Source organism: Tupaia chinensis, unplaced genomic scaffold (assembly GCF_000334495.1).
Source record: "Tupaia chinensis unplaced genomic scaffold, TupChi_1.0 Scaffold000047_1, whole genome shotgun sequence".
NCBI lineage: Eukaryota > Metazoa > Chordata > Mammalia > Scandentia > Tupaiidae > Tupaia > Tupaia belangeri.
The window spans coordinates 997,038-1,009,034 of NW_006159505.1; the positions used below are offsets into that span (position 1 = coordinate 997,038).

At 41.4% G+C, this 11,997-nt stretch overlaps 1 protein-coding gene across 1 annotated transcript; it reads right to left on the reverse strand.

Annotated features, from left to right (window-relative positions):
* Positions 1–6,391: 6,391 nt before the first annotated feature.
* Positions 6,392–6,955, reverse strand: LOC102490383 (translationally-controlled tumor protein). The gene has a single exon (XM_006140922.2). It carries the CDS (start codon positions 6,937–6,939, stop codon positions 6,421–6,423), a length of 519 nt encoding a protein of 172 aa, XP_006140984.1. The 5' UTR covers positions 6,940–6,955; the 3' UTR covers positions 6,392–6,420.
* Positions 6,956–11,997: the final 5,042 nt, after the last annotated feature.

Here is an 11,997-nt window from a genome sequence, read left to right on the forward strand (position 1 = left end):
AAGAAAAAACCACACCAAAAAAAAAAAAAAAATGTCTAAGGAGGGACCAGCAGGTGGCATGGTGGTTAAGGCGCTAGACACTCCCACATGGTCAACCACGGCTCAAGTCCTGAGCCTGGTGGCTTGATTTCTCACTTTCCTTTTCTCTCTCTGTCTCTCTCTGGCCAAATTAAAATAAATGAATGAATAAATAAAATTAAATAAATAATTCTTTTAAAAAATGCTTAAGGGAGGGAGGGGGGGGCTGGCAGATGACATAGTGATTAAGGTGTTGGACTCTCACATGGCCAACCATGGTTTGAGTCCTGGGCCTGGTGGCTTGAAAATTACACCAGGCGCATGTGCATACATGACCAGGATCCCAGGAGGAAAATGGAGAAGGGATTGTGGAATGGCCATCCCCACTGAGGGATGATTTCTCACTTTCCCTCTCGTTGTCTCTGTTTTTCTCTCTTTTTCTTTCTCTGGCAAGTGCACACACCCTAAGGCAAAACCTCTAAAAAATTTTTTTAAAAAAGATTAAAGAGAAAAAACAAATGATTAAAAAGCCAGCCCATGATGTGGTGGTTACAGCTGCTGGAACCCACATGACAGATTGTGCAGTTTGAAAAACATACCAGGGGTGTGTGTGTGCGTGTGTGTGTGTGTGCACGCGTGTGCACACACACATGCCCAAATTCCCAAAGGGAGAAAGAAATGGAGGAGGACGCATTGTAGCACCCCTAGAGGGTGCTCTCACTTTCCAGCTCCCTCTCTTTCTCCTGTCTTTGTCTCTCTTGGGCAAGTGCATGTGCTCTCTGGCAAAATTTATCTAAAAATTATTAAGATGGGAGCCATCAGGTGGCATGGTTAAGATGGCTGAATCTGGGGCCAGAAGGTGGCATGGTTAAGGTGCTGGACTCCCACATGGCTGACCTCAGTGACTGCAGTTTGAGTCCCCGACCTGGCAGCTTGCTTTCTCACTTTCTCTCTCTCTCTGATTCTCTCTGCTGAGTGTACATGTCCTATAGCAAATTAAAACATAATAATAATTAATTAAATAAATAAAATGAATAATTTAAAAAAAAAAAAAGATGGCTGGATCCCACACGGCCAACTACGCAGTTCAAATCCCAGAACCAGTGGTTTGAGTATCACACTGGGCACATGTGTGTGCATACCCAAAATCTCGAGAGGAAAGTGGAGGAAAAGGGATTGTGGCATAAGCATCTCTCTAGAGGATGATTTCTTGCTTTTCTTTCTCTCTCTCTGGTGAGCACATGTGCCCTATAACAAAACTGAAAGTAAAAAAAAAATTTTAAGTTAAGATGGTAAATTTCCAATGTATTTTACCACAGCTAAAAATAAAAATGAGGGACCAGCAGTTGGCATAATGGCTACGTCACTGGACTCCCATGTAGTCAACCGCAGTTCAAGTCCCAGACCTGGTGTCTTAAACTCACGCCAGGCACATGTGTGTGTGTCCCCAAGATCCTGAGAGGAGATTGAAGGAGAAGGGATTGCAGTGTGGCCATCCTCCTAGTGGGTGATTTCTCACTTTCTGTCTCTCTGTCTCTGTCTTTCTGGTGAGCACATGCACCCTATAGCAAAAACCTCTCCAAAAAATAAATAAAAATAAAAATGGGGGGTTGACAGGTAGCATGGTGGTTAAGGGCACTGGACTCCCATGTGGACAAGCAGTTCAAGTCTCAGATCTGGCAGCTTGCTTTCTCACTTTCTCTCTCTCTGGTCAAATGTTTATTTATTTATTTATTTTAAAATGTTAAAGTTCTTAAGTAAAAATGATAATAGTAATATTGAATCGATGAAAAATATGTCATGACTTCTCCAACAACCCAATAAGTAAGATAAAGTTAAATAATTCTTAAAAAAACAAGAAATTCTGAAGATGTCCATTAAATCAAATTGAATTAAATAATCTTAAGTCTCTTCTATTTGTAAGCCCCAAGAGCTTTCACGTCTACAGTGTCATCTGTTCTCCACTGCATCTCTGCTAGGTAAGACAGAGGCTATCCTCACATTGTAGGTAAAGAAACTGAAGCTGGGAACCAGCAGTTAGCGTAATGGCTATGTCGCTGGACTCCCACATAGTCGACTGTGGTTCGCGTCCCAGACCCGGTGGCTTAAAAAACTCACGCCAGGCACGTGTGCATGCGTGCCCAAGATCCCGAGAGGAGAACGGAGGAGAAGGGATTGCAGCGTGACCATCCCCTCTGGGGGGTGATTTCTCGCTTTCTGTCTCTATGTTTCTCTGTCTGTCTGGCGAGCGCACGCGCCCTATAGTAAAAATCTCTCCAAAAAAAGAAAGAAAGAAAGAAAGAAACTGAAGCTGAGGAGAAGTGGAAGTGTGAAAACCAAGCTCACTTTCTTCTTTGGAATTTCCTTTTCATCCTTCAAATATCAGCTCAAATGAAAAACATCCATGCCTTGACCAATGACAATATCTTAAACCAAAGGTAATGACTAATTTTTTAAAAATGTAATAAAATGAAGAGGGGGCCAGCCCCATAGCCTAGTAGTTAAAGGAACTGGATTCCACATGGTGGTCCATGGTTCAAGTCCTGACCCCAGTAACTTGAAAAACATGCTGGGCACATATGCATGCATGCCGCAAATCCTGACAGAATGGCAAAATGGAGAAGGAAGAACTGTGACATGACCACACCCCATAGGGGAGTGCGCTCTCTCTCTCTCCCTGGCAGGTGCACTTGTCCTCTGGTGATAAATAAGTAAATAATTTGAAGAAAAAAAAAAAAACATAATGGACCAGACAGTGGAGCAGCAATAAAACATACTATAAGGCTGACCCATGTACAAAAGTTCAAAGTTCGTGTCAGAGTCCTCCCTGAGTATGCCGGGCATGCACACACCCATGATCTGGAGCTGGCTAAGGTGATGTGGATCACAGTGTCAAAACCCCGTTGGGATGCTATCTCTCAGTCTCTAATTCTTTTTCTCTGCTCATGGAAAAAAATAATAAACTTTTTTTTTTAGAGGTTTTTGCTATAGGGCGTGTGTGCTCTCCAGAAAGACAGAGCGAGATAGAGAGACAGAAAGCGAGAAATCACCCCCCACAGGGGGATGGCCACACTGCAATCTCTTCTCCTCCATTCTCTCTCTTTAGTCTTGTACTGTGCTTTAGAATACTTATGTAACTCAACTATGATTTCTAATAATTATCCATCTTACCCATTAGCTTCTGAGCTCAAGAACTGCATTTGGTTATCCTTATATTCTCACAGCCTAGATTGCCCAGTATATAACTGGTACTGAATAAGTTTTGCTACATGAATGTATAAATGGTGAGTATTCTGTACAATATCCTAATTTGACCTTCCTCTATAACTCAGGGTTTCTGGTTACCAATAGCTTTCATTTGGAAAGTGAGAAAAACTTTGGTAGAAGTATAATCAATCATCTTAAATCTGCTTAGAAAAGTTAAGAAATCTGAATTTGGACTGTCTTGTTAGTGGTGCTCTCTGGTGTCCAAAAATGGCAAATACAGCAACCACTGAGAAATTGCCCAAGGTCTGGCTGGCTAGGAAAGAGGCAAGATCTTGACTTCTAGTAGCAACTATTCTCAGGTTAAGTTTTCCACAGGGAATCATCTCCCCTTCCAGAATCCATTCTAGATTTTTACTGCCTGTATTCATTTGTTTATTTAACACCTACAGAGCACTTATTCATAACAGCTTCGTCCTTACTTTCAAATAACTCAGTGTTTAGGGAAAATAGATATATAAAGAGATAATGAGTGGGGCCGGCAGGTAGCATGGTGGTTAAGGTGCTGGATTCCCACATGGCCAGCCGCGGTTCAAGTTCCAGACCGGGCAGCTTGCTTTCTCACTTTCACGCTTTCTCTGGTCAAATTAAATAATGATAATAATAAATATTTAAATAATTTTTTAATTTTATAAATATAATTAGTACTTCTTGATAATGTCTTGAGAAGCTTTAGTACAAGGACAGATGAAGGCGAGACAGAGAAGGGACAAGTAACTGCAGAAAAGCAGTCAAGGATGCTGTGCAAAGGCACACAGATTGGGAGTGAAATCAGTGGGTAGGGGAATTCTAGAATCAGACTGCCTAGTTCACCTCAATGCCCTGCTACGTGACTCTGAACATATTACTAAACCTCTCTGGCCTCAGTTTCTCCATCTGAGTAAAGGTTCTATAAAGTTTACATGGGTTAAATACATGTAAAACAATTAAAATAGTGCCTAGCATAGAATAATATTCCGGGGGTTTTTGTTTGTTTGTTTGTTTGTTTGTTTGTTTGTATTTGAGAGGATTTTGCTATAGGGCACATGCACTCGCCAGCAAAACAAACAGAGAGAGACAGCAAGAAATCAACCCCTCAGGAGGCTGGCCACACTGCAATCCCTTCTCCTCCATTCTCCTTGGGCCCACACGTACACGCACCTGGCGTGAGTTTAAGCCACAGGGTCTGGGACTCAAACTGCGGTCCACTATGCGGGAATCCAGCGACATAGCCATTACACCAACTGCTGGTCCTAAATAATATTCTCAATTAATGTTAACTTCTATTATTTTACAAGGAACTTAAGAGCTAGTAAAGAATACCAGGGACCAACAGGTGGTGTAATGATTAGGGTGCTGGACTCCAATATGGCCGACCATGGTTCAAGTCCTAGACCTGGCAACTTGCTTTCTCGCTCTTCTTTCTCTCTCTCTCTTTCTGTCTCTCTCTGGCCAAATTGAAAAATAATAATAAATAAATAAAATTAAATAAATAATTCTTTAAAAAATAAAGAAAGAATTACACCAAAACCACCTATCTGTAATTTGCAGAGGTCATTCTAGTGATAGAATTGAGAGTGGATTGGAGGAAGTAGAAGCTGGAGACAAGGGAGAGTGTCAGACAGAGCTAGACTGAACACCCAGCTCACCTTTTCATTAACCTTTAGCAAGACCTGTGAAATAATTTTAAAGTCTGATCAGGGCAACAATAATAAGAATAGAAAAGGGTCCAATGTTTGAAAAATAGTTGGCAAGGGGCCAACAGGTGGAGTGGTGGTTAAGATCCTGCCTCCCACATGGCTGACAGTGGTTTGAGTCCCAGACCTGGCAGCTTGCTTTCTTACTTTCTCTTTCTCTTTCTCTCTCTATCTCTCTCTATTGCGCACACATGTCCTGTAGCAAGTTAAAAAAGAAAAGAAAAGAAAATACAGAAATAAAAATAGTCAGTGATTAATTACATGACCAGGTGAGGAAATAAGATAAATCAAGGTTAAATAATATCTTTGACTTTGGAAGGTACTATTATGTGCTAGAAATTACGTTAAACATGCTACATTCAATCATTTAGTCAGCAAAGTAAATTTTTTTAACTATTTTTCAAATTTTTATTTATTCATTCATTTATTTTAATTTGATCAGAGAGAGAGAAGGGGGAGGGAAAGTGAGAAAGCAAGCCACCAGGTCCGGGACTCAAAGGGTGATCAGCCATGTGGGAGTGTCCACCTTAACCAGCATACCACCCGCTGGTCCCAGCAAAGTAATATTACCAGGCACTGGGAATATAACACTGGATAAAACAAGCAAGAATTCTTGCCCCTTTTTTTTTACATGTTATCTCATATAATTAATATCCACAGTAATCTTATGCTATAACATAATTTAGATCCAGCTTACAAAGGAGGAAATTAAGACTCTGACAAGTTCAATTTTCCAACCTGTGGGTGTTCTTATCTGTAAAACAGAGATAGTAATATTACATACCTCATAGAATTATTATATTATTTGAGTTAGTAAGCATAAAGCATATGTAAAACATATCTAAGATGCTTCACTAAATTATTTTTCAGTAACTTGTCTAGCAAACAGATGGCAGAGATGAGAATTAGAAGAGGAAGAAGGGAGAGGACAGGGAATCTAAATCATCTACAGAATTGCTCTTGATATATCAGGACTAAGGAAGGAGAAATAGCCCAGAGGGGATAACAATGGGGACATAAATGCCTCTGGTACAGCTTGGGGAGAAAATTTTTTTAATATATATTTAATTTTATTTATAATTATTATTTTTTGAAAGAATTATTTATTTACTTTAATTTATTCATTCAATCATTTTCATTTAACCAGGGAAAGACACCAGGTCTGGGACTTGAACCATGGTCAGCCATGTGGGTGTGTCCAGCACCATAACCACCATGCCACCTGCTGACCCTATCATTATTTTTTTTTTTTAGTTTAAATGCTTTTTATTTTTAAACAACCTACATGACATGTGTTTTTCCTTAAAAACAATGCCTCCACTCCAAATAAATCACAGTCACAATAAATGAAGAGCTCAAGATGACATCAGTCCCGTTTGTCTTTAGTCTTGGTGTTTTGTGACTGACAAGCAGCAGTCAGTTATGGTGACAGGTGGTAGATCCAAAGTAATTGCAAAATTTGTTAACATTTTTCCATTTCTAAACCATCCTTAAAGAAAATCATATATGGGGTCACACCATCCTCACGGTAGTCCAGTAGAGCAACCATGCCATCTGGATTCATGTTTTCACCAATAAAGAACTGGTAGTTTTTGAAATTAGCAAGAATATGCTTGATTTGTTCTGCAGCCCCTGTCATAAATGGTTTTACTCTTTCTGGTCTCTGTTCTTCAAGTTTGCCTTTGATTGATTTCACGTCATCATTGATGTACTTCTTATAGGCTTCTTTTGTGAAGCTGGTTTCATGTAAGTGATGGTTCATGACAATGTCAACACCAGTGACTACTGTGCTTTCGGTACCTTTGCCCTCAGGCCCTTCAGCGGAGGCATTTCCACCAATGAGCGAGTCATCAATGTTACCCTCTGTCCTACTGACCATCTTCCCCTCCTCCTCCAGGCACAGCCCATCTGCAATCTCCCAGATCTTGTAAATGTCAGAGAACATCTCATCGTAGTTGATGAGGTCCCGGTAGATAATCATGGTGGCTGCTGGAGGGAGACGGTGGTGCTTGCTGAGTAGGAGCCCAGAGCTCCAAGCTAGCGCAGTGCAGCCGAAGTGGCACTCGGGGGGAGGGGGGACCGGGCAGAAAAAGCTCATTATTACTATTTTTAATTTGCTACAGGTACATGCACTCACTAGAGAGCGACAGTCAGAAAGAGGGAAAGTGAGAAAGCAAGCTGCCAAGTCAGACACTTGAACTGCAGTTGGCCATGTGGGAGTCCAGTGCCTTAATCACCACACCACCTGCTGGCCCTCAACAGCTTGGAAATTTTTAAAGATGCAGGTGTGTGTGGGGGGGAGGGGTGTGTGGGGGGGAACGGGACAACTATTTCTCTGCCTGCCTGGATGTCCTCCTGGATGACAGGGCATGGCCATAGTTCCCACTTCCCTTATCCAGTTAGTTCCTTGAGGGAGTTAAGAACAATAGATCAGAGGATGTGACTCTAGGACTTTATCTCATTTGTCACTTCCTTTGTTAGCTCTTTTTACTGTCTCCCGTCTTGTCTATCAAAGTCCATGAAATGGAACACTGGGCTTGTGTCTGAGGGGAGCAATGAAGAGGAGTAAGGAAAAGACTGAGATCTACATTTCAGACAGGCAGACAGAGTAAGACCACGGGATCAGGTAGATTCCCAAGGAGGCTGACTCCCTGGAGCCACATCAGAGACAAAGGGGGATTCAGAGATTAAGGTTAATTTTAAAGGCCTTGGGTTAAGGTCATTGGTAAGCTACAGGGCTAGGGTCCAGTGACTTCTAGTCAAGGACAGACACATTTGAAAGCCACCAAGCACAGGTGAGATCAGTTCAAGGTCTTCCTCTTCCCTCCACTTCTTTGTCTTCCTCATGCTCTTTTCAGGAGTATTGGGTCAGCTTTAGCATTTTTGCCTTGAGAAAGAAGGACGAATTGATCAAGGGGAAAAACCTGTAAACCTGTATGGTGAAATTAACTAATCTTTATGTGTTGTAATCTTGGGCAATATATGAGCTGCTCAACATGCATTATTATATTGAATTCTCACAATTTCACAAAGCACTCCAGAATTGTCATTTTTATTTTTTTAAAGAATGATCTATTGATTATTATTTTATTTCACTTTTTATTTTGTCCAGAGAGAGCCTGAGAGAGAGAGAAAGGGAAAGTAGGAAAGCCAGCCACCAGGTCCAAGACTCAAACCACAGTCAGCCACATGAGAGTCCATCTTAACCACCACGCCACTTGCCAGCCCCATCATTTTCATTTTTAAATGAAACTAAGGCTGAGAAGTTGGCTCTGCTATATGTTTGTACACCACTCTGTGTTTTTGTGTAATTACCTGACTAAGTTACATCAGGGAAGGAACTTGTCTGTGTTTCCTTCATTTCATCATTGGGATGTAACACCATGCAGGAAGTTCAGAAATTTCATGGAAAAACAGAATTGATATGCAAATTTATTTTTATAGCAAAAGAGTTTTGGTTTTTTATATATATATATATAATAGGCATTTTCCTTAAACTTTTTAAGACCGTCTATATGCCTGGCATCAAAAATTTTTATTTATTTGTTTCATTAGAGAAAGATACAGAGAGAGAGAGCATGACTGACCCCAACAGAGTCTTCATGCTGTGATCTGCCTCCAGCCTCAGCCAGTCTATGTACAGGGAGATCTCCAGATGCAAACCAGGGACCTTCCCACGTGGGTCCAGTTGTGTTGTCAGTGCACCATCATCTTGTCCCAGATTTTCAATAAATATGCATTAAGGGACCAGCAGTTAGTGTAATGGCTATGTCGCTGAACTCCCATGTAGTCAACCGTGGTTCAAGTCTCAGACCCAGTGGCTTAAACTCACGCCGGGTGCATGTGCATGTGTGCCCAAGATCCCAAGAGGAGAATGGAGGAGAAGGGATTGCGGTGTGGCCATCCCCCCTGGGGGTGATTTCTCGCTTTCTGTCTCTCTGTGTCTCTCTCTGTCTTTCTGGTGCATGCACTCACCCTATAGCAAAACCCTCTCCACTAAATAAATAAATAAATAAATAAATAAATAAATAAATAAATAAGCATTAAGGGAATGAATGTGAAAGGTCATGTAACTTGTTAAAGGCTATATTGTAATTATTACTACCAAGATTTGAATCTTGATCTGTCTGGCTCCAGAACCTGCCATCTCTAGTCTGCCCCACCAAGAGCTTTTTATATATTCTCTTGCTTCTTTCTTTCTTTTCTTTTCTTTTTTCTTTTTTCTTTCTTTCTTTCTTTCTTTTTTTTTTTTTTCCAGTTTTTTTCTATAGGGCATATGAGCTTGCCAGAAAGAGAGGGAGAAAGTGAGAAATCACCCCTGAGGGGAGGATGTCCACGCCACAGTCCTGTCTCCTCTTGGATTTTGGGCACACACATGCCCAGCGTTATTTTTAAGCTGTAGGGTCCAGGACTTGAACCACATAGTCAGCCATGTGGGATCCAATGCCATAACCTCTATGCCACCTGCTGGCCCCAAATATGTTGCCTCATTTCTAAACATCCAAGTTCTGTGTTCTTGTCTCTCTGCTGCTTGTGAGCATATGTAGTACATACTACCTCAAAGAACTCACGTAGTCGACCATGGTTTGCGTCCCGGACCCAGTGGCTTAAAACTCACGCCGGGCAAGTGTGTATGCGTGCCCAAGATCCTGAGAGGAAAATGGAGGAGAAGGGATTGCGGCGTAACCATCCCCCCCGGGGGGTGATTTCTCACTTTCTGTCTCTATGTCTCTCTCTCTCTGGTGAGCGCACACACCCTATAGCGAAAATCTCTCCAAAAAATAAATAAATAAAATAAATAAATAAATAAAAATTTTAAAAAAAGAAGGGACAAGATGATGAAGATGATGCCTGCACAGGCAGATGACCCATATAAATTTGTGAAAAGAAAATTAATCTTTTAAAAATTAATTAATTTGTGTATTCCATGAGTGAGAGAAATGAAGCTGGAGGAAAGAGAAAGAGAATGCACCCCCAACAGGGGCCCAGAGCTGCAATTCACCTCCAGTCTCAGCCAGCCCTGGATTATGGTCATTCCCCTCCCCAGAGTACTCAGGGAGGTCTGCAGATGTGAACTGGGAACCCGTTTATATGGGTCAGCCTCACAGAGTGTGCCATACCACAATCCAGTCCCACAAATTACTCTCGTTGGTGCTCTAATTTAAGAGGTAAATGAGTAACAGCAGAAGCAATAGCCAACACCATGGACATCTCCCTTGGTTCAGCTTATGCAATTCTGACTGGAAAATTAAAATTCAACAAACTTTCCTCAGTGGGTACCAAAACTGTTGCACCTAGATCACCTGCAAACAAAAGCAGAGATTTCAATGGAAATTTTATTTTTTAATTTTTTATTATTTTATTTAACTTTATTTATTTATTTACTTATTTATTTAAATTTGACCATGGAGGGACTGAGTGAGAGAGAGAGAGAGGGAAAGTGAGAAAGCAAGCCACCAGGTCCAGGACTTAAAACTGTGGTGAGTCAGCCATATGGGAATCCAGTGTACTTAACCACCATGCCACCTGCCAGCCCCTCGATGGAAATTTTAAATGAGCACGATCAAGATCCTGAAGCAGTTCTTTGAAGAATTATACAAGATGACACATGACTCTACCAGTATGATCTTGAAGACAAAGCATAATTAAACCGATGGCTACCAGGTGGTGGAAGTGTGCAGTCAAAGCGAAGCAGACCAGATGAGAGCAAAGATCATGGCAGCAGTTTGTTGGGATGCTCAAGGCATTCTGTTGTTGACTTTCTGCAGGGTCAAAGAATGATAACATCTGTTCAGAAAGTTAGCCAAATCTTTACTAGAGAAATGCTTGAGAAAGCTTCATCAGAAAAATCCTTCTTCACCATGACGGTAATCCTGCTCATTTTTGTCATTCAACAAGGACTGTTTTGTAAGAGTTTCTTTTATTTTTATTTTTATTTTTTTTTGGAAAGGTTTTTGCTATAGGGCACATGTGCTCGCCAGAAAGAGAGACAGAAAATGAGAAATCATCCCCTGGAGGGATGGCCATGCTGCAGTCCCTTCTATTCCATTCTCCTCTCAGGATCTTGGGCATGTGTGCACACGCGTCTGGTGTGAGTTTAAGCCAGGTCTGGGACTTGAGTTGCAGTCAACTACATGGGAGTCCAGCAGCATAGCCGTTACACCAACTGCTGGTCCCAGTTTTGTAAGAGTTTCTATGAGAAATCATTAGGCATCTACTTTAGAGTCCTGATTTAGTTCCTTCTGAATTCTGTTTGTTTCCTAATCTTAAAAAACCCTGAAAGGGCCCCCATTTTTCTTCAATTTCTAATGTAAAAAAGACTGCATTGACATGGTTAAATTCTCAAGACCCTCAGTTCTTTAGGATTGGACTAAATGTCTGGTATCACTGTTTTGATCTTGATGGACCTTATGCTGAGAAATAAAGTTTTTTGGTTGTTTTTTGTTTGTTTGTTTCTGTTTTCACCAGAGCTCGCATGCACTCACCAAAGAGACAGAGAAAATGAGAAAGCGCCAACATGGGGCATGATCATACCACAGTCCCTTCTCCTCCATCTCTTCCTCCTTTTGGGATTTTTGGGCATGTATGCACAGGTACCCAGCGTATTGTTCAAGCCAAGCCATTGGAAACTCAAACCGTGCAGTTGGCCATGTAGGATTCAGCTACCTTAGTCACCAAGCCATGGCATGGATCTATTTTTATCTTTTAATTCATTTTTCCATGAGCTTTTTAAATTCCCTTGTATTAGTACTTTATTAAAGCAATTTAATTCCATAGATGTTTACTGAAGACAAATGAGTGTTCAGACCTGCCTATGCCAGGCCCAGTGGGTAGACACAGAAATGAATCAGACACAACCTCAAAGGCCTTATAGTCAATGGGGAAGACAGACATTAGGCATAGGTACAATTTATCGGGATCTGGGTCACGCACGCACACGCGCCCGGCGTGAGTTTTAAGCCACCGGGTCCGGGACACGAACCGCGGTCGACTACGTGGGAGTCCAGCGACATAGCCATTACGCTAACTGCTGGTTCCC

Bases quoted from the DNA above. Each gene is read 5' to 3' on its own strand.
- LOC102490383 (XM_006140922.2), bottom strand. From the start codon at position 6,939: ATGATTATCTACCGGGACCTCATCAACTACGATGAGATGTTCTCTGAC.